This window comes from Corvus moneduloides, chromosome 14 (assembly GCF_009650955.1).
Source record: "Corvus moneduloides isolate bCorMon1 chromosome 14, bCorMon1.pri, whole genome shotgun sequence".
NCBI lineage: Eukaryota > Metazoa > Chordata > Aves > Passeriformes > Corvidae > Corvus > Corvus moneduloides.
This window is the reverse complement of record NC_045489.1, coordinates 20,048,898-20,075,475: the sequence shown is the minus strand read 5'-3', so window position 1 is coordinate 20,075,475 and position 26,578 is coordinate 20,048,898. Positions and strand designations below refer to the sequence as shown.

General features: G+C 53.3%; 1 protein-coding gene across 5 annotated transcripts; it reads left to right on the top strand.

The window, feature by feature from the left end:
* Positions 1 to 1,041: 1,041 nt before the first annotated feature.
* On the top strand, positions 1,042 to 26,104 carry ENOX2 (ecto-NOX disulfide-thiol exchanger 2). Of its 5 annotated transcripts, none has more exons than XM_032124359.1 (15): positions 1,042 to 1,057; positions 8,512 to 8,645; positions 9,262 to 9,393; positions 11,418 to 11,573; positions 12,285 to 12,491; positions 12,961 to 13,194; positions 14,010 to 14,222; positions 15,711 to 15,817; positions 17,901 to 18,015; positions 19,023 to 19,204; positions 19,752 to 19,859; positions 20,675 to 20,731; positions 21,700 to 21,808; positions 22,052 to 22,137; positions 23,669 to 26,104. In XM_032124359.1, exons 3-15 carry the CDS (start codon positions 9,297 to 9,299, stop codon positions 23,798 to 23,800), a joined length of 1,803 nt encoding a protein of 600 aa, XP_031980250.1. In that variant the 5' UTR covers positions 1,042 to 1,057; positions 8,512 to 8,645; positions 9,262 to 9,296; the 3' UTR covers positions 23,801 to 26,104. The 5 variants fall into 5 exon arrangements, with proteins under 5 accessions (XP_031980250.1, XP_031980249.1, XP_031980251.1 ...); XM_032124358.1 differs by lacking the exon at positions 1,042 to 1,057 and adding an exon at positions 1,065 to 1,082; XM_032124360.1 differs by lacking the exons at positions 1,042 to 1,057; positions 20,675 to 20,731 and adding an exon at positions 1,065 to 1,082.
* Positions 26,105 to 26,578: the final 474 nt, after the last annotated feature.

Sequence of the window (26,578 nt, the reverse complement as noted above, 5' to 3'; positions counted from 1 at the left end):
AGACACAGAGGGCGCTTGCTCAATAAACGCCTTTGTGCTGGGCTGGTCTCTGCTCCGGTACCGGGGGCTCGGGGCGGCACCGGGGGCATCCGGGCTGCAGCAGGAGGGCGAGCACAGAACCGGGGCGGGGAAAAGGAGGGCGACAGCAGCAGACCCGCGGCTGCGGGGCCGGCCCTGTCCCAGTGAGGTGTTGCCGGTGGGATGTTCCTTCTGGGATGCTCCCGGTCCCGGTGGGATGGTCCCGGTCCCGGTGGAGTGTGGCCGGTCCCGGTGGAGTGTGGCCGGTCCCGGTAGGATGGTCCTGGTCCCGGTGGAATGACCCCTTGTCCCGGTGGGATGATCCCTGTCCCGGTGGGATGATCCCGGTCCCGGTGGGGTGTGGCCGGTCCCGGTGGGATGGTCCCGGTCCCGGTGGGATGGCCCCTTGTTACGGTGGGATGGTCCCGGTCCCGGTGGGGTGTGGCCGGTCCCGGTAGGATGGTCCCGGTCCCGGTCCTGGTCCTGGTCCCGGTCCCGGTGGGGTGTGGCCTGTCCCGGTGGGGTGGTCCCGGTCCCGGTCCCGGTCCCGGTCCCGGTCCCGGTGGGGTGTGGACGGTCCCGGTGGGATGGTCCCGGTCCTGGTCCCGGTGGGGTGTGGCCTGTCCCGGTGGGATGGTCCCGGTCCCGGTGGGGTGTGGACGGTCCCGGTGGGATGGTCCCGGTCCTGGTCCCGGTGGGGTGTGGCCTGTCCCGGTGGGATGGTCCCGGTCCCGGTGGGGTGTGGACGGTCCCGGTGGGATGGTCCCGGTCCCGGTGGGATGGCCCCTTGTTACGGTAGGATGGTCCCAGTCCTGGTCCCGGTGGGGTGTGGCCTGTCCCGGTGGGATGGTCCCGGTGGGGTGTGGCCGGTCCCGCCCCGCCGGACGCCTCACGGCCCCGTCCCGGTGCGCGCGCAGCGCCCGTCCCGCCCCTTGCCCCGGGTCAGCCAATGGGCGCGCTCGGCGGGGGCGCGCGGGGCGGGGCGGCAGCGGCGGCAGCGGCGGCGCGTGCGGGAGCGGCCGGGCCGGGCCGGGCCGAGCCGAGCCGAGCCGAGCCGAGCCGAGCCGAGCCGAGCCGGGCGGTGAGTGCGGGAATCGGGGGGAGCGGGGCCGGCCCGGCCTCGCCCTGTCCCGGAGCCCCGGCGGGAGAGGCGGAGCGGGCGGCGGGGAGCGGGCGGCGGGGAGCGGGCGGCGGCCGCGGCTGGGCCCGGAGCGCTCCCCTGCCGGGGCCCGGGCGTGCGGAGCGGCCGCCCCGCTCTCCATCGCCCTCCGGGCCGCTGCCCGGCCGTCAGCGGGGCTCGCCGGGCAGGACCGGCCTCCTCCGCGGCTCCGGCCGGGCCGAAGCAACCGGGGAGTTTTGTGGAGGGTCTGAACAACCTCGTGGGAGCCGTCGGGACTTCGGAAGACTGGCGGGGACACCCGCGGGGCTCCGGTCCGTCCGGGTGGTGGGCAGGCTGTGTGGGAAAGTTTATTCCATGCGGGAAGCGTCTGGGCCACTGTTTGGGTTCAGTGGTAGTTAAAATCACTTCAAAAAGAACACGAAAATCGCGTCAGAAAGGATGGAGAGTGTCCAGCGAAAGGTCTGGAGCCGCAGGAGCAGCTGAGGGAGCTGGAAAGGGGCTCAGGTTGGAGCAAAGGAGGCTCAGGGGGGACCTTGTGGCTCTGCACAAGTCCCTGACAGGAGGGGGCAGCCGGGGGGCCGGGATCTTGTGCCGTGTCGTGTTTCCCCAAGGTGCGAGGGGTTCGGGTTGGGCATTAGTAGCAATGGTTTCTCTACCAGAGCGGTCAGGCCTTGGAATAAATTGCTCAGGGGGTGGTGGATGCACCACCTCTGGAAGTGTTCAGGAGGCACTTGGGGCTGTGTTTTAGGGGTTATTGTGGTGGTGCTGGTGGGGTGGATGGTCTTGAAGGTCTCTTTCACCCCCGATGATCCTGTGAAAGTGGCACAAGGAGAAATTGGTTGCATATAAAGAAATTATTCTGATGCTCCAAGAGCGAGTGGTTTGCAAAACGGATGGGGGGTGAAGGTGGCAGCAGCTTCCCCCCGGGGAGGGATGCACCTGGCTGTGCTCTCCCTTCTCCCGGGGCTCACACGTGTATCTGGGCTGTGCTGGATCCGTGGTGCCACAGCAGATGGTCCGTGGGCAGCACAGGGAGCTTTGGGGACGCTCGTGCCGGTGCCCACAGCTGCCGTGGGCTGCAGCTCTCCCACAGCCCTGGACTGTAACTCATATATGCACATGCACTCGTTTGTTTGGTTCCTTGAGCGTTTATATCGAGCTTCTTTAGTTTATGTGCTTCTTACTCTTATTTTCCTCCTGTTTTGGTGCTGTGTGCTGTTACCAGTAACGTCCATCCAGGTCACTCTGCGTGGAGATGTTTTTGTTCTTTAGTGGCATGTGTTTGTTACACAAACATTAATCCTTGGGTAAGCTCCTCATTAGTCTGCACCATTCCTACCTCCCCTGTAGCTACATTTATTAGCCATTGTATTTTTTTGTATTTCCCGCAGAAAGTTGCAGCAGAGCTGTGAGGTGGTGGGAAAGCATGGAGGTGACCTGGGGTAGGAGTTTGTCCCTCCAACTTGTGTTCCTTCTTACTCCAGCCATCCTCTTCCCTGTGCTGGAAGCCAAGTGGTTGGGTTCTCTGTTTCTTCAAGGCTTATTTGAGGAATTTTGAGGATCTAGTTAAAAAGCGCCTTGAGCAGAGTTGTTGAAAGCTGTGTGGGAGCTGTGGTAAGGTCAGGTTTCCGTGTTGAAGGTCATGTGTTTGGAGCTCGTATCAGGGATGAGGTTCAATCACCGACTCATTTCAAAGATCAGGTGTTGCTACTGAGGAATTCTGTATACCTTCCAAAGATGGTGTGAGATTTCTCCCTTAATCCCCAACTTTTCTGCTGACATTATTCCAGTTCCAGCAGGTCCATCCCGTCCAGCTGCTCCACTCTCAGCCAGCAGTTCCTCATGCTGGTGCTGGCTTTCCACAAGGCTCTCTTGCCCATCAGTCCAGGATTTTGCGCTGGGGTTTTCTGATGATCCTGATTGCTGGCTCTCCTGGAGTTTTATTTGTGTATTCCCCTTTTTCCCCCCCTCTTTTTCTTCTTCTTCCCCCTTTTTTTCTTCCTCAGTAGCTCTGCGTAGTTAGTCCTGCATCCCTTTGCCCATCAGTTTTCTTCTCCAAGCTTTTCAAAAAGATATTTCTGAAAACAGGAGCTGTTGAGCATTGTTCTGAGGTGGCACGTGCTGGGTGTTGTTCTCCAGGAGCGCTGAGGGGGTCTGGAAGGACAGAAAGGGATGGGGCTGATGAGCTGCCTGCTCTGCACCCCATGGAGCACGAGCAGCTCCCCCCTGGACATCCCAGCGTTAGAGTTCCTAGATGTGTGTGCAGAGGGAGGGTGGTTTGGCAGAGCCTTGTGAGCACCCTGAACACGTCCTGTGGAATATTTAATAATTTGGTGTGGTGAGCAGGGCAGGCTCCTCTGTTGGGAAGCACCGGGGGCTGTGTTGGGTCGCTGCTGGTGACATGCATGCATGTACACACATGCTGGTAAGGAATTTTTTCCTTTGTTTTGGGTTACAACAGTGAGTGAAGAGCACAGCTCACACAGGCCTTGGTTAGACCCCTATTTTTGCTGCTGTGGCTGTATTTTTGTGAAAACTCTGCAGGCTGGTGTCCCTGACTGGGGTTGCTGACTGCTGTGTTCTCGGCGCAAAGGAGAAAGGGGCTCTTCGTGCCTCTTGGTTTTACAGTGCCCTGCTAGAATAATTAGCTGCCTGAAATTAATATATTTCTTTCAAGTACAAGTTTCCAGAATCAAGGAAAGCGAGCAGTGTGCCTCTTACCATCAGGGATTACCAGGAATTAATCTTTCAGTGCAAAGGCCACTAATCTCGGGCATGCAAACAGGGTTTATTGAGCTGCGTGCCAGTGCTTAGAGCAGTGATGTATGAAATCCCTGGCAAATTCAGATGCTCTGGTTGTTAATTGCCTCCCCACCTGCTCATCCGCCTCCGTCCCCTGCATCCTGGAATCTGCCTATGGGTGTCAGTCACAGGAGACGGATGGTGACACATGGAGCTGCTGGGTGCCAGCCCCAGGCTGGCTTGGGCTCTCACGCCTGGGCTGTCCTGCCTGCCCCCGGGCAGTTCTGCTGTCACTAGGTCCCAGCTTTCCTCTTGTGCTGGGAGCAGAGCGAGGGGGCTCAGCCTGGCACTTGGATTTTCAGACCAAAAGCCAAGCTGGGAGCAGTGGGAGAACTGGCTGCACTCCTGCCTTATGACGAGCATCTTGCCATGTTCCTCGTGCAGTTCGCAGGTAATGCGGGGGGGTTCTGGGATTCCCTGCACGGATCCTGCTGCCCTGTAGGATTATCTGGAGCTGACAGAAGTCACTGTCAGAATTGTGCTGCTCTCATCAGCATGCCTGGCCAGCTCCCAGCTCAGGCTGATGATTGTGAAGCCCTACCAGTGATAATTAAGCCAGGAGTGCGGTAGAGGAACATGCGCGAGCCCAGCAATAGTTTTTGAATCTGGGAATTAGTTTTCAAAAGGAAATGATTGGTATCAAAATGTAACTTCAGAGCTTCGGTGTCCCTCTCCCTTCCCTGCTGGTCTCTTTTCTCCTGTGCTCTAATTGATTGCTGCAGATGTACTTTGGTGTCTTCTAAAGTGCATTTCTTGAGGGCTTAAAACCAGCACTGTGTAATCAATGGCACAGTGTATCCTGGAATCCAGTTTATTCCCACAAACACAGGCACCCTGCTCAGACTGAGCACTGCTTATTTCCTGTATTTACCAATGTTGGCAAAAGGTAAATCCATATTTATAGTAAAGCCTGTGTCAGCCCATTTCTGGAGTTTCCCCAATGCTGGGAAAGAGAAGTCTCATATGTGTTCAGAGGAGCCCAGGGGACCCCAAAATACCACCTGAGGGGCTCAGAGGGACCTGGGGCACCCCAAAGTGTGACCCAGAGTAGTTGAGGGGGTTCCAGGACACCCCAAAATACAACCATACAAGCACCAGCCTGCACAGCCTTTTTGAGTGTATCATTGAAAGGCTTTTAGGTGTGTGACAGTGTCAGAGTACCTGTTCATAGTTGTAATTTGAGTTTTGGGGCAGAGGTTTATGTTCCTGCTGTTTATTAACTGGTTGGATGGCAGGAAAACTGTTCCAGTGCCTGGGCAGGATGAGGCTGCAGTCGGAGTGTGTGGCTCCAGAGCAGTGCCAGGCTTGTGGCAGAGCTCGTGCCACCCTTCACTGAGTGTTCCTGAACCCAGCAGGGAACATTTCGCCCACATCCCAAGGTGGCAGCCCTGTAGGTGCTGTGTTGTTTCTAGGTGGTTCCAGGAGTGTTGCACAGGAGCTGCACAATCCCGTGTTTTGGTTGTGATTTCCAGTGTTTCCAGCTCTTGGTAATGGGAATGATTTTAGAACAGGCTTTTCAGTTCACCTCAGGGACTGTTTGGGGTTTATTTTCCTCCTGGTCATTAAGGTGAATGGCCAAGCTCAGTTAGCAGGGTTGGAAAACCAAGTCCTGTCCTGGGTCTGGCATGGGACCCAGTGAGGATGGATACTTGCCTTGATTTACGCCTGGAACATTGAGATCTTTGCTCTCTCTCCAGCCCCTTTCTGAAGCTGTGCTGTGAAAGCTGCAGCCATATTTAGCCCCTGGATTGATCCCACCCCAGTGGAATGGGGGGACTTTGCACTGTCAGTGCTCTTAGGCCAGTGGGAAGTGTGGACTCTTCCCATTAGGCACAGCTCAGCACCTATTTCCAGAGGGATAAACCGCCCACAGGGACCCGCTGTGCTGAGGGAGAGGCCTTGCTCAGAGTCGCCTTCTGCTCATCTTTCAGCATCCCCCCTTCTTTCCCTGATCCGTTTTTCTACTGAGGAATCTTCTAGCCCAAGTTTTTATTTTTAAATGTTTAGTCACTGCATTATGGCAGTGCCTCGTGTCTCACTCTCAAAAATTGACTCTTCTGAAAGTCCCTGGAGATAGGGATGAGGAGATGAAGGGCACACTGACACCTGTGCCACATATGGCTCTGGAAGTGCTGACACCGGTTCTGACACTTGCTGGAAACCCAAATTTTCTTCTCCCCCCCTTACTTTCTGTGTAGCATTTCCCAGCAAATGCAGAAATCTGATTTTGGCCTTTGCAGGCTGGCTCACTGCAGGAATACTGAGCAAACCCCCGTGGTTTGCTCCTGTGCTGGTCCCTTCCCTCCTGAGCAGAGCAGCTTGGAATGGCCAAGGACACTTCATTGTGGTTGGCACAAAGGACAGAGAGATGCTCCTGTTTGTGCCTCCTGGCTGTACTGGCTGAGCCTGTCAGCTTTCATCCTGCTCTGTGCCCAGGAGGGAGGATTTTTTGCAGCCTCAGCTTTCTTCTGAGCCCGTTCTCTGTATCCAGTGGGGTGTGGCTGGAGCTCCGGCTGTTCGCTGAGATGACAGGAGAGAGGCAGGCAGGTCTGAAAGTTGGCTGCTGTCCACGGCATTTATCTTGTGTAGGGTGGCAAATCTGACATAATGAGGGTGTTTGGAATCTTATCTCTGGCTTGTTTTAATTTTTGGAGCAAACTCGCTGCTGCAAGAGCAGCAAGCAGGGTCCCTTTTACTGCTTCCATCGCCCACTTTCCATACTGCCCTTAGCTTTCCTGGGGCATTTGCTCTTTCTCCATCCTGGTGAAGTGAGAGCAAAGCTTTCCCAAGGAGTTTTGCTCCCCCATGTTTGTTGTTAGGTTCTGGTGGATGGTAGCTGGTCCTGTTTTGGGGAGCCCTGAGTACAAGGCTCGTGCTCCAGGTCACACGGGTGCCTCCACCCAGAGCCTTCCAGGTGATTTGTTTCTGGCTGTCAGCTGGCCCTGGGGACATTTGAGCATCCCAGCTCAACCTGGGGCTGGAAGTGCCTGGAGTGAGTGGCTGCCTGTGTTCCCCAGTGGGCTGGAAAGCAGTGGCTGGAGCAGTGTCCACTGGCATTCAGGTGCTGGTCAGTGCCAGGTGTCTCCACAGCGTTGTCTTCAGCCAGAGCAGGGTGTCTGTCCATCCTGGTGACACCAGTGTCCGGCTGTACTGCTGCTTCTCTCCATCCTTCCCTGTTCCCAAGGATGGGAAAACGTTTGTTTGAGTTCAATTTTGCCTTTTCTGTCACACGGGTAATATCAATGTAAGCTTAGAACTGCTCCTTTTCCTTTCTCCTGCTGTCTTCCCCGTGTACAACCTCTCTATTTTTAACCTACTGCATTCAGATTTGTTTTCCTGAGCCCTCATGACCTCCATGATATTTTGACTTTGGAATATTTAAGACACAGCATTGTAGGCATCCTGCATAGCCGGGCGTGACTATTGTTGTTGCCAGCTGAATAGTCCTTGTTTTTTTGGCTGCTTCTTGCATTCTCACCTTTCAGTGGCTCAGAGAGGAGCCCTCCAGGCTCCCTGTATCCCCTTGGCTATTTACAGCCAGACCCAGCAGCCGCGTTTGTTAAGTTCTTGGAAGTGGAATCCTCTGGAACAGAAACCACAATGCTGCAGAGAGTCTGGGGGAAGGTTTGGTACAAATGCCTCGGCCCATCAGTGCCTTGGGATGGGATAATTATCATTGTTGCTGCTCTGGGAGTTCTGCTGATTCCCCTGGGAACACAGAGTATCTTAGAAATGTGGTTATCTGTATCACTTTATATGGGTCCACAAAAAAGATTTGTTTGGTTTTTTTCTTTTTTTTTTTTTTTCTGTATTGGCTGTTCAGAGTGAATTTGCTGAGACAGAGGTAAATCAAACTCGATATTTTAATGCTCCTTTGGACTTGCATCCCTGCAAGTGCTGATTGTGGCAAGGTGGAGTGAGGAACTCGATGGTCAGTCAGTTCAGGGCGCTGGACCCATCTCTTCAGCCTGGAGAAAAGGAGGCTCATGGGGGACCTTCTTACTCTCCACAGCTCCCTGACAGGAGGGTGCAGCCAGTGGGGGTCTGGAGCTCCCCTTTTTTGGGATGTGCATCCCAGAGCCCCTTCCACAGCCATGACCAGAAGCAGCTGTCTGGCAGGCTCTTGGAACAAAAATTCCAGCAGCATCTTCTCGTTTTGAAGATGATCTCAGTTGTGCCTTGTTTTTTGGTAGTAAATGACTCCAGGTAAATTCTCCACTGGTGAAACATAAGTAATTATTAACAGTGTATTCCTGGACTGAAGAAACAGGGAAAAATCCCGTCCTTTGAGTTTCCAGGCTTGAAATGCTGCTCAACCCGGGGAAGATGCACCCCTGGCTTACACTGTCAGGCAGTTTGATTTGTGTGGGTGGTGGAATTGATGCTGGTGAGTAATATTTTATTGTGTAACATTCAGATCAGGTGGAGCTGGGGCCTGTAAGCAGCAGTCAGGATTCCTTCAGGGCCTGGAGTGCTGCTTGTGCCCACAATTGGGCATTTCTCTCACTGCTGTGATCCAGAAGCATCACAAACCAGTTTAAGTAAAGCCTCTAAGTGTGCTCTTCTCCTTTAGGTTTAAACCACCTGCCCTTTGATCGTGCCAGCACCGAGTCCCTGGGGCTGGGCAGCGCTGCTGGCCCGCGGGGGTCGGACAGCCCGGCTGAGGATGGAAGTGACCCGAGGAAGAGGAGCAGCGTTCCCCCAGGTGAGCCGAGTGCCAGCTCCATTGCTGGTAGTAGACAGGGAATCCCTGAATCCAGCCTGAGTGCAGCTGCTGTGCTGGGGTGTGGCTGTGCAGGCTGGGCAGGGCAGCTGGGCTCTGGTGCTGCTGCAGCCCCACTGCTGTGCCTGGAGCCAGGCTCCGATTGTGGGATCTCCCCAAGGAGTACATAGTGATAGAACAGGGGGAAATGGCTTCCCAGTGCCAGAGGGCAGGGTTAGATGGGATATTGGGAAGGAATTGTTCCCTGTGAGGGCGGGGAGGCCCTGGCACAGGGTGCCCAGAGAAGCTGTGACTGCTCCATCCCTGGCAATGTCCAAGGCCAGGTTGGACGGGGCTTGGAGCAGCCTGGGATAGTGGAAGGTGTCCCTGCCCATGGCAGAGGGTGGGATGGGATGGTTTTTCATGTGCCTTCGAACCCAAACCCTTCTGTGATTCTCTGTACCTGTCCCAATAGATTTATTTTCATAGCTGGACAGAATCTGGCTCTTCCCTGAGAGTGGGTTGAGCTCTGGTTTTGGGTGCTGACACTGCAGAGCCTCACTGGGCAGAGCTGAGATCTGCTCTAAGCCCTTAATCACTTTTATGTTTCTCTCAACAGATGGTGGCAGAAATCTGAGCCTGGACTCCATTCCGATGGGATTGCCAATGTCCGACCCGACCGCCTGGGCCACCGCCATGAACAACCTGGGCATGGCTCCCATGGGCATGACAGGACAGCCCCTCCTGCCTGGTGAGCTGAGCCTGCCACAGCTCTTTGGGAATAGCCTGTTTCGGTGCTCTTGGGCAAACACCCCCACGTACAAACTGAGCTATGTTTGAAATGCATTCATTCTGCACGTGATTTATTTAGAGACCTGAATTGAGAGGAAGCGAGGATACATGTGTTTTAATGCAAATAATAGTCATTGTGGGGTACCTCTAGATACCCTGCAGAGGAGCAGGAGGAGGAGGGTGCCACACAGGACAGGAAGCCAATGATATCCAGGAACGAGTTACTCTGAGCTAAACTGGAATGGCTTATAAGGAAGGATGGGAGGAAGGTGAAGAGGAAAGCAACAGGGCAGCAAAATGGATATAGCAGAAATTAATGGAAGATTCTGCTCCAGAAATGACCGCCTTATAGTCTGAAATACATGTGCATGGGTGAGTCACCTTGTACTGGGTGAAAGAGCTCCTGCAGGAACAGAGCTGAGCTGTGCCTGATTGCCCAGCAGTGCAGGATGCTGGACATCAAAGTCCTGAGTGGAACTGACTGTTCCAGTGCTTTGCTGCACTTAGAAGGATGCTCTCCCCTGCCTCAAGACCAGCCTGCTCACCTGGGGAGGGAAGTCTGTGCTGGCAGCACTCTGCCATCCCCTTTCTGCTCTTGTGGCACACAGCAGGTGGGTTGCTGTGCAGCCAATCCTGTATTTAACACAACCACTTAACTTGCCCTAAGTTTTGCCTCCAGTCTGTGCTCTTGGAATCATGGAATGGTTTGGGTTAGGAGGGACCTTAAAGCTCATCTTATTCACCCCCTGCCACGGGCAGGGACACCTTCCATGAGCCCAGGGTGCTCCCAGCCCTGTCCAGCCTGGCCTTGGACACTGCCAGAGATCCAGGGGCAGCCACAGCTTCTCTGGGCACCCTGTGCCAGGGCCTGCCCACCCTCCCAGGGAACAATTCCTTCCATATATCCCACTTAAATTTCCCTTCTGGCAGTGGGAAGCCATTCCCCCTTGTCCTGTCACTCCAGTTCCTGATGCAGAGTCCTTCTCCGGTTTCCCTGTAGTGCCTTCAGATACTGGGAGGTGTGGTGAGGTCTCCACACAACCTTCTCTTCTCCAGTTTGAACAGCCCCAACTCTCTCAGTAGTAATAGAGAAAGTTCTCTCCTGTCCCCAAGGCCTTGGTTCACATGTGGCTTTGCTGTGGAGATGGTGTTTCCATGTCCTTCTCATGCTCACATTCTTCTGTGAAGTAAAAATCAAATCTCTCCCATGGATAAGGATACAATTCCCATGTGCTCCTACGTCCATGTTTCACAGTTGAAACAGGAAGGTTTCGTGTCCATTCCTCCAAAAGCGCCGGTTGATGGCAGAGGGTTGGCCTCAGATCCGTGTTTTTGCTATGACTGTATTTCAAAATACTGAGGAGATGGCAGGTTCTCTGCTGCTGGAGTTGCTGCACTTGCCTGGTTGGTGAGATGATGCCCTAAATCCCAGAAACATTTAGGCTGGAAAAGACCTCCAGGATCATCAAGTCCAACCTGTGACTGTTCCCCACCTTGTCAACAGCCCAGAGCACTGAGTGCCACATCCAGTCATTCCTTGGACTCCACTGCTTCCAGTGCCTGACAACCTTTTCCATGTACAAATTCTTCCTGATGCCCTTAAGCCTGTGTCACAGCTGTCTGTGCTGCTGAACTACTTAATACAACCAAACTGGGTCAGGTTTTCCACTGTTTCCTTATGTCACAGGTGTCTTTTTGTGGACAAACCTCTCTGGGAAGGGTTTGACACTGGATGGGAGCTGGTTTCTACAGAGGAGAGAAGGAAGTAGTTTATTTTAACAGAGAAAAGTTACTTGGCTGTGGCAATGAGCAATGAAATAGTTTTAAAACATTATTTTAAGGGCGCAGATGTAAAGTTTGATGTTGTCACGTTCCCGATTTTCACCGGCAGGCGTGGGAGCGTTCCCCGTTTGCTGTCAGGGCTCACAGTTGCTGTGTGACTCTAGCCCCCCACTTGACTCCCTTGTTCTCTCCCCCACTTAGATTTTGATCCTGCTCTTGGGATGATGACTGGAATCCCTCCGATCAACCCCATGATGCCAGGCCTGGGGATCGTCCCACCTCCCATCCCTCCGGACATGCCGGCCGTGAAGGAGATCATCCACTGCAAGAGCTGCACTCTCTTCCCACCTAACCCACGTAAGTGTCTGCTTGTGCTGTGTCTCTGTAGGAGTATCCCCATGCTCGTGTTTCTATAAACCCCAGGTGTGTGTGAGAAAAGGGCCATTCCCGTGACTCACTGCTGGCAGGAAGGTGACAGAGCAACAGGAAAAGCCTGTTCTTGTCACTGAGTGTTTGCCATCTCCAGAAATAGCCTTTGCAGTTGCTAGATTGGTAAGGACTGGGGAAAAAGCCATTCCAGTTGCTGGGTATTTGAGGTGTTCATGGTTTGATTCTCGTGTGTAGTGTGAGGTGTAGCTCAAGCACACAAGTCTGGAGCGCATGCAGTTGCAGCACAGAGGATCCCCTGAGCAAGTTTTGTATGTGTTATTTACATTAGGGCACTCTTTTAAGCTGTGATTTTATAGCACCTCCCATGCTAAAGCTGGGAGCTCCTGGTGCTGCTTGTGTTCTTTGACAGCAGCTCAGTGAACCTCCTGCACTTGGGAGAGTGTTCGGAGGGCTCCAGGCTCCCAAGGTCTTTCGGAAACACGCTGGTGAATGTGCTTATTTTTTTATCCAGCACCTCAGCAGTGCTGTGGATCCACTCCATAAATCTGTGTGTGGCATAGCCAGGTGTGTGTTTGGAGGAAGCCAGGAAGGTGTGGTCATCCCTCAGGAGAGAGGAGCAGGTGGAAGGAATGTGTGCTGGCAACCCAAAACCTGACCTGCTCTGCTTTCTCCCTTCAGATCTTCCCCCTCCGGCCACGAGAGAGAGGCCCCCAGGGTGCAAGACAGTGTTTGTTGGAGGCCTGCCAGAAAATGGGACAGAGCAGATCATCATGGAGGTGTTTGAGCAGTGTGGGGAGGTCATAGCTATCCGCAAGAGCAAGAAGAACTTCTGCCACATCCGCTTTGCTGAGGAGTTCATGGTGGACAAGGCACTTTACCTGTCTGGTGGGTGTGTTTGGCTCAGAGGGAAGCTTAAAATTCTGGGACAGAACTGTGATGGTGCCTTTATAGACAGAACAGTAGGAACTGGGGCAGATTTCTCTGATGCTGTGTCGGTTTGCCTTCTGCTGCTGTTGAATTTCTGCTTAAATACAAGAAAGCAGCTCCTGAGAGGAAAGGCAGCGATGCTTTGTCACCTGAAAACGTATACAAAACATTGGGCTGAGGTACAGAGTCTATCCCCATCTTACATGGATAAGTGCCCAGCTAATTCTATAGATAGTGCCTACAAAAATGGACAGTTTCTCCTAATTTGCTGGCTGGGCTTGACTTCGTGGGGTTTTATTTGGCTGATGGGCTTGGCTTGGTAGGATTTTCTTCCCTGTCAGCCATCGGGGCTGAACCCCGTGGCCTCCTTTTGCCACGGGAGCCCCAGGTAAGCCCCGTCCTACCTGAGCACCCTCATTCCCGCCAGGCTACCGCATCCGGCTGGGCTCCAGCACGGACAAGAAGGACATGGGGCGGCTGCACGTGGACTTTGCGCAGGCGCGGGATGACCTGTACGAGTGGGAGTGCAAGCAGCGCATGCTGGCGCGCGAGGAGCGGCACCGGCGCCGCCTGGCCGAGGAGCGCTTCCGCCCGCCCTCCCCGCCCCCCGTCGTCCACTACTCCGACCACGAGTGCAGCGTGGTGGCCGAGAAGCTCAAAGGTGAGAGGGGCTGGGCAGGCACAGCTCTGTGTTCGCCGGGGGTGCAGCAGCTCTCCGCCAGATTCCTTCTTTTTGTCAGAAAAACCCCCTGCGCTTGAATCGTATTTGTAGAAGCTCAGGATGGAGAGGACCTGAAGGCTCACCTGGCCCAACCTTTCTTGGCAGAGGCACGGTCTAGACCAGATGGCCCAACACTCTGCCCAGCCCAGTCTTGAAAGCCTCTGGTCTTGGGGAACCCAGCGCTTCCACAGTGCTGCCATTGTGAAAAGTTGTCCCCAGGAGTACCCATTCCCCCTCATCCTTTCCATCTTCATAGCCCTCCCCAGGATTTAGTGATGAGGTCTCCCCATAATCTTATTTTCCCAAGGCTGAACAAACCTGTTGAGTGCAGCAAACTTGTTCAAATCAAAACTGTTCAGTACAAGTTTCTTCCAGATAATTTTGGTTAAGGTTGAAAGGACTAGTGTAAGACCTTCTTGGAAGCCTGAGATTCATGTGTGACCTGATGATTTTGGAGCTGGAGGACATTTCCTTTCAGGGCCCATCTGAGTAGACATGAAATTTTCCAGTAAGTTTCTAGTGCTCGTTCCTCCTCTTGCTGCACCTCAGCAGGTGATTTGCTCCATCAGCTTGGTGCTAGTCTTGCCTTCCTTTGTACAGCCACGTGTTCAGATCCTTCCCTGCTTCCAGGAGTCATGATCAGTCACCTGAAGGATGCTGACCTTTGAAGGAGCAGTTCAGCTCCAGGAAAAGGACCTGAAAGCTGCCCAGGCCACCCCAGAGCTGTGGTGTAAAGCTGTCCTTTCTTGCTGCAGATGACACCAAGTTCTCGGAAGCCATCCAGACCTTGCTGACCTGGATAGAACGTGGGGAAGTGAACAGGAGAACTGCCAACAACTTCTACTCCATGATCCAGTCGGCCAACAGCCACATCCGCAGGCTCGTCAACGAGAAGGCGGCTCACGAGAAGGAGATGGAAGAAGCTAAAGAGAAGTTCAAACTGGCTCTCTCAGGGATCCTGGTGCAGTGTGAGTGGTGTCTCCATGCTGGATGTTGGTTGTCTGCTGTAGGGAAGACTCTTTAATTTCCAGAGTCTGGAGAGGCCCCGCTAAAAGGGCTCTGGGAAAAGAAGTGGCAATCGCTTCTGTGCAGCTATGGCTGATTTGGAATCATATGGCACCAACCTGGCAAAAATTCCTTGTGGGACTTTTTACTGGAGTAAGAGTCCACATCTGGGGGGAGGAGAGAATGAATTCTGAATTTGTTTCCTCTTAATTATCGTCTGTTATTAGTTCTGTCATCTTTTCAACCCCTCCTGTGCACAGACAAGGTAAGTTCCTGGGAATCTGGTGCCTCAGCCAAGTGTGCAGGATTTGTTCGCCAAAGGTAGGATGCAGCAGAGTGCTTCTGACACCCTGCTGCAGAACCTGGGTCTTTCAAATCCCAGTACTTTAAAAACCAGGAAATCAAGGAAGAGGCATGGACTGTATTAATTCCAGGATGTGATTTGTAACAATTCCTCAGACCATTCCTTGCCTCTTACACATCCTTGCTTTAATAAATCTGAGTATTTTTACTTCTTTCCGAGTACCTTCTCCACAGTTGTACTAATTCTCCTTGAGCCCCTTGCCTAGCTTGTGAACATTCCTAACTTTTGGTTTTGTATCTAATGATTTTAGCTGTTAGTTGATTTTTTTAATTTTTTTTTTTCTTTAAATTCTGTTAATGGTAAAAACTACGGGCACACGGTCCAGAGGGACATACAGTGAGCACTGCAGAGTAAGTAGTAATAGAGACTAGTGTGTAACTCCACTCTCTGAAACCAAGATGGATATCTCAGCCACTCTTAGGTTACTCTAAGGAGCAGGGAGATGTGTTTGTTTTGTGAGAATTATGGGTGCTGCATCACAAGCATAGAAAAAAGTCAAGTGGATGTGCTTTGTGCTGTGGGTGAGCTCTCAGCCAAGGAGAAGCACTTTGTGTATTCCAAATCCTGTGAATTTTCTAGACAAGCAGAAGGCACAAATCCCAGGACCAAGAAAAGGTGATGGCTGGTGCCTTTGCTTTGATCCTGGTGCTTTTCCTGTAGCTCACACAGGCTGTGGCACTGTCCAAGGGCCAGAACTCGTGGTTGTAGCTCATCACCCCCTTTCAGAGGTGAGTCCTGCCCCTCTGAACTTACACTCCCAGCCAGCCTCACACAGCATATTTGGCTATTTTTCAGCACCTGTGCTGCCTTTTTCTCCACGTGTCCTGCCTTTTTCCCAGCTGAGAGCAGAGCCCATTCCCCAGTTGGTCGTTGCTCCGTGAGCGTTTGGCACTGGCCTGGTGAAGCCCACAGGGCTCTTTCCAGACACTGAGCCCCTTCCCTGAGCGTAGCGTCAGCGCAGGGCAGTGTTATGAGAAAAGGGGAGCCAAACCACCTGCCTGATTCCACTTTTTTACTCCTTTACTCCTCTTGTTCGCCCTCTCTGGATGCTATTCGGGCCCGATTTGCTGCTGATTTGCTACTCCAGTCGAGCAGATAGTGGCCGTGTACCATTCTGCCTCCAAACAAAAGGCTTGGGACCATTTCACGAAAGCTCAGCGTAAGAACATCAGCGTGTGGTGCAAACAAGCAGAGGTTGGTAATCTTTTCTTGTGTTAGATCCTCCAGCACGGTCTCTTGCTTGTCAGGATGTTGATGTTCAGTTTGCACGATGCTCGCGTGGATAACAACACCTTCCTTCACAGTGTGAGGTGGGGATCACTCAGGAGGCTCTTGTGGTACAGGTAATAAATTTTCTCTTGGTATTTGTGTCACCAGTAGCAATACATCGAGACCCGTCTGCTGATTGAAGTTGTGCACAGTAACAGTCATAATAATGATAATAAACATGGATTTTTCTGCTGGTTTTAATACTAAAGCAAGAAGGATTTCTAGAGAGATGTTTAAAAAAGCAACAACAAACCCTAAGTGTCATCAGAATCTGTTTGATCACGTTTTTATGTGATATTTCCACCTTGAGAGGTGGAAATGATTGCAGATGAACAGCCTGGAAAGCTTGAGGGCGGATGTTCTCATGTTTGTGTATTTATCCCATGAAGTGACATGATGAAATGTGTGGTTTAAAGATGGTGATCAGGAAGGAGCTGATGGAAGAAGGCTTGTCACTCCCACTGCTCTTCCTGCAGGAGGAAGAATAGTTCTTAGTCCAATAAGATTTGATCAAATCAGATAAAGGAGTCAGGCACAATGTCAGAAATAAGGAAGCTGAGGTAAAGAAAGGGTGTCCACTGGGAAGTGATGGGTGGGGAGATGTTTGTCCTGGGGGCTGTGGTGAAATCCGTGCTGCCAGCTGTCACCTTGGGCCTGCAGGACCTTGCACTTGGCCTTGTTGAGTCTCATGAGGTTTAATCCCACTCCTCCACCCTGTCCTGGTCCCTTTGGCTGTCATTCCTTACCTCTGGTGCAAATCTTCCTGTGGTTCTGGGTTTGTCTGGGATATTGAGTTCCTTACAACAAACTTGGAAAGGAAGTCTATCCCAGCAAAGCCAGGAGCTGCCTTTCACCTTTAAGATTATTTAACAACCAGAGTGAATTTGGGCAAAGCTGAGAGGCTGGTGATCCATGGTCACTGCAGGCCAGGGATGTGCAGGCTTGGGATCCCTGTGGGCTGGAGGTGTCCAGGCCTGTGATCCCCATGGACTGGGGTGTCCAGGCCACTTTGCTGTACAGCTGCAGCCTGAGAAGGCTCTGGATCATGCCCAGCCAGGGCCCTGCTGGTACCAAGCAGGTGGTTGATCCTGCACCATGCTGGAACACTCTAAATGTCCGTGCTGTCCTGGGAAGTTCCCAGCTGTGATCCCCCCATGAGACTGCACTTGTGAGACTTGTCAGAGCCCACTGAGTCAAACCTTGGTAGCAGCTAAAAGAGGAGCCAAGGTTCCTTTTGCACCTGTGCAATCTGATTTGCACAAGTGCAATCTGATTCAGATTCACTCTGAGCTCAGTGCTCCTGTCCTTCCCTGCCTTCTGATTGCTGGCTGTGGCTGGGGTGGGAGCTCTCTCTCCAGCTGGAGCTGTCTTTTGTTCCAAGGTAAGTTCTCCCAGTGGGAGGAGGCTGTGAGACCACTGGTGAGGCCTCTTTCAGGAGCCCTTCAGCTGCCAGGGCTCAGTCTGCTGCTCTCCCCCAGCTTAGGGACTGCTCTTAAGGGAAGGTGGAAGCCACAAGATGCAGCTTCTTGGTACAGATGTTGGCAGATATATTTATAAAAACGTTGTGAGTAGATGATGCATTTTCAGGTGTAATTTAAAATGTCTCTCAGCTCATTGTAGATATCAGATGCTGGCTAAAGGGTCTCTCAGCCTTTTGGGGTCACCTTGAGGAGGTCCCTGTACACGCAGGGGTGAAGCTGTAGCTTGCTTTGCTCTGTCCCACCTCAGGTTGGGACTTTTGGCTCCAGAGAATTAGGGCTGACTCCAGTTCCTCACACAGCAAGGCTGACCTGCCTCATCACAAGAGCAGAAGGGAGATGGAAGAGTCAGTAATCCCAGTAGCACTGGCAGAGTGTGCCGGATATTGCCCTTGATCTAATAATCTGTGCCAGTTTTTGAATCTTATCCTGGAGTTGTGTTTTGCAGACCTAGATTTCAGCAACTTTTCATCCAGCCAACCTGTTCCTCGAAACGTGTATTGAAACCCCCTCTGCTTTCTGAACCCCAGGAAATCCGTAACATCCACAATGATGAGCTGATGGGCATTCGGAGGGAGGAGGAGATGGAGATGTCTGACGAAGAAATAGAAGATCCATCAGAGATGAAAGAAACAGAAGAGTCAGGTAAAATCCCTTTTTGCAGCTCATAACATGCTTCTCTTCAGTGGTTTCTTTCAGGAGTCCCATTCTCAGTGTTTTGTGCCCCAAAGTGGCCACGGGCAGAGCAGAACCAGTGCAGTTCTGGAGCTGTTTCCTCTCGGTGCCTGGGTCTGCAGCCAGGGTCTGTCACTGTTCCCTGCCACACTCAGGGGAACCGAAAGCAGTGTCTGAGCTGCTGTTCCTGGGAGAGGGTTGGGATTCCTGGAGCTGGATGTGGAGGAGCTGGAAGCTCCCTGCCCTGTGCAGGTGGTGTCCAGGGGCAGAGGTTCACCCTGGAGCTGTCCCGTTCCAGTGCACTCCTGAGTCTGCCTCGGGATGCTCTTCCCCTCCTTTTTTTTACCTCTTCCATCCTAAACATTGCATTGACACTGAGAGGGCCTCTTTGTCCAGAGGAGCTTGTTTACTAAAGAGATGCTGGAATCATGGGATGGGCTGGAAGGGACCTTAAAGCTGATTCAGTGCCACCCCTGCCATGGGCAGGGACACCTTCCACTGTCCCAGGCTGCTCCCAGCCCCAATGTCCAGCCTGGCCTTGGGCACTGCCAGGGATCCAGGGGCAGCCCCAGCTGCTCTGGGCACCCTGTGCCAGGGCCTGCCCACCCTCCCAGGCAACAATTCCTTCTCAATATCCCATCCATCCCTGCCCCTCTGGCAGTGGGAAGCCATTCCCCTTGTCCTGTCACTCCATCCTTTGTCCAAAGTCCCTCTCCAGCTGTCTTGAGCCATTTTAGGCCCTGGAAGGAGCTTTGAGGTCTCCCCCAGAGCCTTCTCTTCTCCAGGTGAGCACCCCCAGCTCTCCCAGCCTGGCTGCAGAGCAGAGGGGCTCCAGCCCTGTGATATCCCAAACAGCAGAAGCCATTCCTTTGGGTGCTCAGGATTTGTAACTGGGAGCTGCTGAGCCCCTGTGCAGGGTGGGGAGAGCTCCCAGGGGGTTCTTGCTCCCAGCTGTTTGACCCTGGTGCTGTCCCCAGCGCTGGTGTCGCAGGTGGAGGCGCTGAAGGAGGAGAACGACAGCCTGCGCTGGCAGCTGGACGCCTACCGCAACGAGGTGGAGCTGCTCAAGCAGGAGCAGGGCAAGGCCACCAGGGACGAGGACACCACCAAGGAGCAGCAGATGAAGCTCCTCCAGCAGGCTCTGCAGGGCATGCAGAAGGTGGGCCTGGAATTTTCCATAGCTGGGGCCACGCTGCAGGGGAAGGGGCTGGGATGGGCGGCAGAAACCTGTGGAAAAACACTCTGGATTTAAGCAGGATCCAAACTGCCAAGGGGGAGCAACTCTGTCGTTTCCAGTGTTGCTGAAAAAAACCCCAAAGCAAATATTGAAACCAGGGATTGTGTGTGAGCTGATAAGTCCCGTGGAAGCAATCCATAGTTAATGGATTCCTCGTGTGCTCTTCACCGTGACTTCCAAAGTGCCCAGTCTGTCCATAACCAGCTGAGTAAGGAAGTGGGAAATCCGTCCATTGGGGATGGAATTACTGCCCCATGTTTACACAACCGTGCTTTTTTGTATGCTGGTAGGCAAAGGCATGTCTGAGGTAGATCCTTCTTGTTTTATGCTTCGTCTTGTAATGATGGACATGACCGGTCTGGTCTTCATGGAAAAGCCCTTCTAAATTGTATAGTCTTTGAACAATAGTTGGTGGAAGGCAGGTTAAGAAGGTGGCAGGCAGATTAAGAGTTTATCTTGTCTCTTCTAGCATCTTTTGAAAGTCCAAGAGGAGTACAAAAAGAGAGAAGCTGAGTTGGAAAAAGTGAAAGAAGACAAACTGAAAATAGAAACATTACTAGAAAACCTGAAGGAGCAGGTATGTGCCATCCAGGTCTTCCTTGTGCAGTGCTTGGGTTTTCTGGTCGCTCAGGAGCGCGGTGAAGGACTTCTGTCCTGCTGCACTCTTGGTGAGAATGCCCAGCCCTGGTTTGGAGCAGTTGTCCTTGGAAAGTGAGGAGAAATTACCTGTCAAATTGCAGGATGTCTGTCAGTAGTGGACCTGCTGATGCTTCATGTACCTGTGAGACAATCTCAGCAACTGTATAAATAAAATATAACTGTCACTGAACAGTGTACAGTGGCATCACAGCTGGAATGGGGTTTTCTGCAACCTGAGCCTTTAAAAGATAAGAAAAAGGTGTCAATTATCAGACTCTGGTATTTACAGTTGTGGTTTAGGAGCATGTTTTGATATGCCCTCCTTTGGAACGGGAAGTTTTTCTGGGTGTTCTAACACTTCTGTGCTCGCTGGGTTTATTCCAAGTAGAAATCCACACAGAATTCCAAGCAGAAATCCATAGTGCTGCTTCTCAGGTGTGATCCACTCTGATTTGATTGTGGATCAGGGCATGAATCTACACTTGCCTGGTCCTTTCCTCTATAGCACAGACACAATTACACAAGAAGCATGAGGCAGCACTCTCCCCCGTGGCCCACACAGCCTGATACTGGGTTTATCTCATTTTCCATCTTTAGTCCCACTTTTTTGTGCCAGGAGCTAAGGAAGATAATAAATGCTATTCTACTAACTAAAAATGGTTTTGTGTATTCCCATAATCATCAGAGCAGGAGCTTCAAAACAAAAATGACAGATTATCATCAGTAATCTTGCCTTTCCTTGCCCATATATAGCAGAGCATGGCAGATGAAGAGGACAAGGAGGGAGATGCAGCTGACTGCCAAGGGAATGTAAGTCCAAGAGCTGCTTCTCTGGGACGGTGGAAGGTGTCCCTGCCCGTGGCAGGGGCTGGAACGAGGTGGGCTGTAAGGCCCCTTCCAACCCAACCCATTCCATGATTCTGTGATCTCCAGGAGAAGGCAGCCTGTGGGTTTGCAGTGCTGATCCAGTCCCTGGATCAGCTTCCACAGGGCAGAGCTCCTCTTTCTCCCCTGGAAGCAAATGTGGGGGCTCAGGCCATTCAGGTGCAGCCTCAGCCCTGTGCAGCTGAGAACTGCACTGGTATAAGAATTTGAGCAGACCCAGGGGACCGCTCAAGTCTATCTTCGTCCCTGGCCTCCCTCCAGCCCATCTCACTGGTCACTGGAGCTGTTCCCGGTTATAGCTGTCCACAGCTCTCAGGCCACTGGAATTCCGCATAAAATTAGGGGATAAAAGCGAGTCCTGCTTTTAGTGCAGCCACCGTCTTTGCATTGTTGTGTTTGTGTCAGGGATAATAAATGGTGCCAAATTCTGTTTTAATTCAGTACCACAAGTTCAAGTCAGGAACAGTCTGATCCTAAGCCCTGTGCAGCCCCATTGCACTTGATTAATCACATTTGTCTCAGTTTGGGCATGTGTAAAACAAACCTCTGCAGCTGAATTAGTCATGGCAAGGCCACAGTTTGGTTTGTATTTTGCTGTTTAAATCAAGGCCCTTCTGGAGCAGACGTCATGTCAGAGAGCAGGGCTGGTACAGGGTGCATGGTGACATCTGGTGAACTTCGTGGCCTTTTCATCTCACTTGGTGGCTCAGGCCCAGCAGCACGGACACAGCTGTGCTTTGTTGGGAGCATTTTGGAAAATAGAGAATACAGCAGTGATGGCTGCAGTGACTCAGAAACCAGGAAAACACCCCTGCATGGCCTGTTGAGCCTGCCCAAGGCAGTGCCTGGTGTGCCAGGTTGTCTGGAACGTGCCTTGGGGGTTTGTTTTGCAGGAGGGTAGCACGTCCAGAGTTTGTGCCTGCAGCCAAGAGAAGGAATGTCCAGTGGAGAAGACATTGAGCAACAGCCCTGTGAAATCTGAGCGAGAAGTTCTCTTGGTTGGTGAGTCCTGCTGGGCTTGGTGGTGATGCTGGGGGAACCTGCTTCAAGGTGACCTTGCACACCTCCTGCCCACCTCTGGCTCCTTTGGTTATCCCAGGGGAGGTGGCAGGCCTGGAACTGAGGAAAACCTTGAGCTTTGCTGGGGTCAGGGTGTGACCTTGTGCTGCCTGCAGTGGCGCAGGGCCGGTGTTCCCAGCTGGCTTTTGTCTCATGACAATGACCTCTGTGGTGTTCCTTTCCCAGGGATAATTTCAACATTTCTCCACGTGCACCCCTTTGGAGCCAGCATTGAGTACATCTGCTCCTACCTGCAGCGCCTGGACAGCAAGGTGGGTGTGGGGACAGCAAGGTGGGTGTGGGGACAGTGAGGTGGGTGTGGGGACAGGGGGTGTGGGGACAGCGAGGTGGGTGTGGGGACAGTGAGGTGGATGTGGGGACAGGGGGTGTAAGGACAGCGAGGTGGGTGTGGAGACAGTGAGGTGGGTGTGGGGACAGCAAGGTGGGTGTGGGGACAGGGGGTGTGGGGACAGCGAGGTGGGTGTGGGGACAGGGGGTGTGGGGACAGCGAGGTGGGTGTGGGGACAGTGAGGTGGGTGTGGGGACAGGGGGGGTGTGGGACAGGTGGCTTTTGTGCTCCTTGAGTAAATGGGAGCTGCTGTGCAAAGGCTCCTGTCTGTGCAAAGGAATTACAGCTCATTCTCCTCTATCCTGTTCTCCAACTGTCTTCCTTAAAGAGTCCCAGGGACAGGAGGCCCCACAGGCACGGGAATCCTGTCTTGGGATTGGAACTTTTCCAGCTGCTTGTGTTTGTGATTTGCTGAGTGTTTAATTTACCCTTTCCTAAGAAAACACAACTCCCTGGGCTGGCTCACTTCAGCCTTATAAAGACAGAGTTAATAATTCATCTCCTCATTCTAGCTTGGAATTTGTCTGTGGGGCCAACAGCCGCCTTTATTTTGGTTTGGAGCTCCTATAAAACTGCCATCACTGCATTCAGCTGCCTTCTGGAACTTCCTCTCTGGTCTCCACAGTGCAGAGAAGGGCTCCTGGAAGCTTCTGCCTGGGAGAGCCCCTGTGCAGAGCCCACCCTTTAACCTGTGCTATGGCATCAGTCTCCTCGTGTTCACTCACGCTCAGGGCTATTCCCATTGTCCTTTGTGTTCCTTCTGAGCTCTTCTGTCTCCTCCTTGACTCTTGCAGGAGCTCACATTAGTTTGGGATGTTGTTTTTAACCCTGAGCAGATCTTTGGGCCTGAGGTGAGGCGGGAGGAGGGCGAGTACTTGGAAGTACAACCTGGTTTCTTGAAGCTGCCAACAGGAAAGGAAGGGGATACCTTTCCCCTGTTCCCTGTCTATCATTCTCGCCAAGAGGGTCAGCAGAGAGCACAAAAATCACGATCCAAGGTGGATTGGAGCCCTTCAGAAGTTGTCTGTAGCCCTGAGTGTGGCTTGGCAGGACCTTGGGGCTGACAAACCCACCTCACCTCAGGTTCCTTCTCCTCAGTGGTGCAACCCCAGTTTTAGCTCTTGGCTCTGTTGGAGCAGCTCCTGCCCCATCAGGGATGTGAGAATTAAACTAAAATAAAGATAAAAGTGCTCCCTGTTCAGTGACTTCAATACCTGGGAGGTTTAAATCCATTCTCTTGCATTCCACAGGGGAGAAGTTCAGCCTGCCCCTTTGCCCCGACTCCAGTGTTGGTCCTGCAGCCATCTCACCCCCCATTGTGACCCAGCATTATCCCCACGAGTTCAGGGAAAACCTGGGTGAACCTCAGCAATGTAACTCCTTGAGTTTGAATGATCCCCAGCCAGCAGGGCTTCCATCTTCGCTTTCAGTGACGCTTTCCTTGTGTTCCCCAGATCTGCACGGCGGAGGTGGAAGTTCTCATGACACGACTGCAGAACACATTCCGGCAGGAGCTGAGCGGGGTTGGGGCCAGCCTGGAGAAGAGGTGGAAGTTTTGTGGCTTTGATGGGTTGAAAATGACTTGAACTTTGACTTAACACTGGAAACAGTGGGATGGGGATGCCGAGAAAACCCGGGGTGCTCCTCCCTCTGTTCCTGATGATTCCCTCCCACCACGGCCTCGGGGTACAAGGTGTAAAAGTGAAACCAAGTCCACAGCAGCACTGGAAGGAACATTCTGCAACTCCTTTGGTCAGTTATTTGTTAATGGGCAAGTGCTGTTCAATATATTTGGGGAAAAAGCTCCTGCCTGACCCTTTGAAGCACAGCGTGTCGACTCCGTGTTCTGCCAATGTTGTATGTGCTTGTGTGCCCAAATTCCCCCTCCTCAGCCTTCCTTCTGCTGGGAACAGCCATAGACTGTCCTGAAGCAACAACCAAGGGGCATCTTCTGGTTTCTAGATCACCAAAAGGGACAAAAAAAGGCATTTTTTAGATATTTCTATGAGTAAAAACCAAGGTATGTTTAAACAGAAGATTTAGATGGCTCAGGAGCCTCTGAGCCAAGGCATTGGTTCTTTCTGTGCTGTTTTCTCTGGTAGCAGTTAAGCTGAGGTGGGGCAGAGGGGGATTCTGGCAGTGCCACTCGTGCTCTGGGTCAGTCTGTACAAAACCTTTCACGTGGGAAGGGTGTTTAATTTCCTGGGGCTGTGGATGGAGCAGAGCTACATCAGCCTGGCTTTTGGTGATTTTTACCACCCACTTCCTCCACCTATGTTGCTTTGGAGACCAAGCTCAAGCAGCACAGACTCTCTGCTCCTGAACCTTCCCAGCACTGTTCCTCGTGTTCCCAGTGCACACCAGGCTCTCCCCAGCTGTGCAGAGGTGCAGGGTAGCACAGCTCAGCCCATCGCTCCAGCCTGCCCTGGGCCCTGCAGGGATCCCCTGCTCCAGCAGCCCCACATCCCTGCCCTGCCCACTGTCACCTGCAGTGTTCCTGTTCTCACATCCTGACTGTTCCCAGCCCAGCAGCTCTCACTCTTTTTTCTCTCTTGGTTTTCCAGCTGCACTCTTCCAGCCCCTCCTGTTCGTTCCCCACGCCCCAGGTGTTGGTGTGCTTCACTTGGGCTGTCGATCCCGCCTCATTTTTGGGGGAGAAGCCCCAGTTCCTACGTTCCTGTTCTCAGGCACTTCCTGAATTTGTGACACATCCCCAGCCCTGGTGTCATTGTGCCAGGTGTTTCGCCACCCTGTGCCATGGCTGAGGTGGTGCCCAGGTGAGCACAGGGACATTTCTGGAGTGTTCCGTGTAGCTGACACAGACACCTGGTGTTGTGTGAGCCAATTCCTCATCCAAAACCCCAAAATTCCCCTGGTGACACCAGGCCTGGAGCCAGGCATTGACCTGCTGGCTCTGTTTCTCCTCTCACCATTCCCTGCAGGTGGAAGGATAGAGGAGAGCCCTCCCTGTGCTTCTGCTCCCTCATCCATTCGTCCCAAGGCCCTGAGGTCTCTCCAGATTCCCTGGATTTCTTCCTGCACCTTCATCCTCCAGCCCAGATGAACCATCCTCTCCCTGTTGCTCCCACTGGCAGGGCCTGGCACCAGTTCTCCCCAGGCACTGGGGGAGCTGGGATGGTCACAGAGGGGACGCCCCTGCTGTGCCAAGTGGGAATGTGGCACCTGTGCCACCTGTCCCTTGGGGTCAGCCCGGTGGAGAGAGGGCAGTGAGGTGAGACCTCTCCTTGGGAAAATCAGGGAAGAAACTTCAGGAATCAGGACGGTTCCAGAGCCCTGAGAGCAGCCGTGGCTGGAGCACACCTGGAGTCAGGGGAGACGTGGGATGAGCGGGGCCGGGGCTGGGCTCCCCAGCGCGGCAGCTCCCGCGGCACAAGGGCTGCGGGGTGGGAGCTGGGATGGGGCCGGGGCACCGTGGGCAGCCAGAGCCCCCTCCCGGGGGGCTGAGGGGGCTGGGGCTGTTGGAGAGACCGGGCAGGTTGTTCCATGGGGCAGCAGGAGGGAGAGGAGCCGGGGCCTGTGGAGCAATGGCTGGTGCTGTGAAAGTGAGTCAGGGCTGGAGCACCCCAGGGTCCTGCTGCTTCCCCTCTCCCAGCTTTCCCTACCAGGGCCTTTCCAGAGGGGCTGAGGTTTCTCCCAGGAGAAATCTGTCCTGCAGATGGGCTGCCGAGGTGACACCCAGGGGTGGGTGACAGAGCCCTTCCCTCGGGACGAGCTGTTCCCGTGGGCTGTTGCTCTCCCTGCTCCCAACACTGAGCACTTGCCACACTTGGAGCAGATAAAAAACTGTTAAAAAATGTTCTGAATAGTTGTGTCCCTGCAGATGAATGCTGTATTTTTAAGGAATAAACATTTTTTATGGGCAAATCTTGGCCCTGCTGCTTTCTTTGTGTTTGTTGCCTGCCCGGGGGAAGGAGAGGCTCCATCCCATCTCCTCGGCTGTGCTCCTTCCCAGCTCCTCTTCCATGCTCCATCCCAGGTCCTCCAGCTTCCTTGTGAATCTCAAGAGCACTCACAAACACCAGGCCCCAGCTGCTCCCTGCTCCCTCTGCAGCCTCTCCGGTGACCCCAGCCCAGGCAGCGAATTCCTGGTCCATGAGCACCTTCCCCCCGCAGAGCAGCTGGAGTTTGCAGGTTGTGGCAGTGGTGGGGTGGACGTGGCCCAGCAGCACCAGTTTGTACTGGTGACCAGCACGGTCAGGGAGGTGGTGCAGAGCAAACAGAACTGAGCAGCCCCCGGGGGTCTGTGCTGGGCTGGGAGGGAGCTGCGAGCGGGGCTGTGGCCCTGGAACGGAGCTGCTGTGGGGAAGGAGGCTGGGGGTGACTGGTGGCTGCTGGACTGGGAC

Coding starts and splice junctions, on each gene's coding strand:
- ENOX2 (XM_032124356.1), top strand. CDS start 9,246: ATGTTTCTCTCAACAGATGGTGGCAGAAATCTGAGCCTGGACTCCATT. Junction 12,492..12,960: donor CAAGGCACTTTACCTGTCTG/GTGGGTGTGTTT, acceptor CATTCCCGCCAG/GCTACCGCATCCGGCTGGGC. Junction 21,809..22,051: donor GCGAGAAGTTCTCTTGGTTG/GTGAGTCCTGCT, acceptor TTCCTTTCCCAG/GGATAATTTCAACATTTCTC.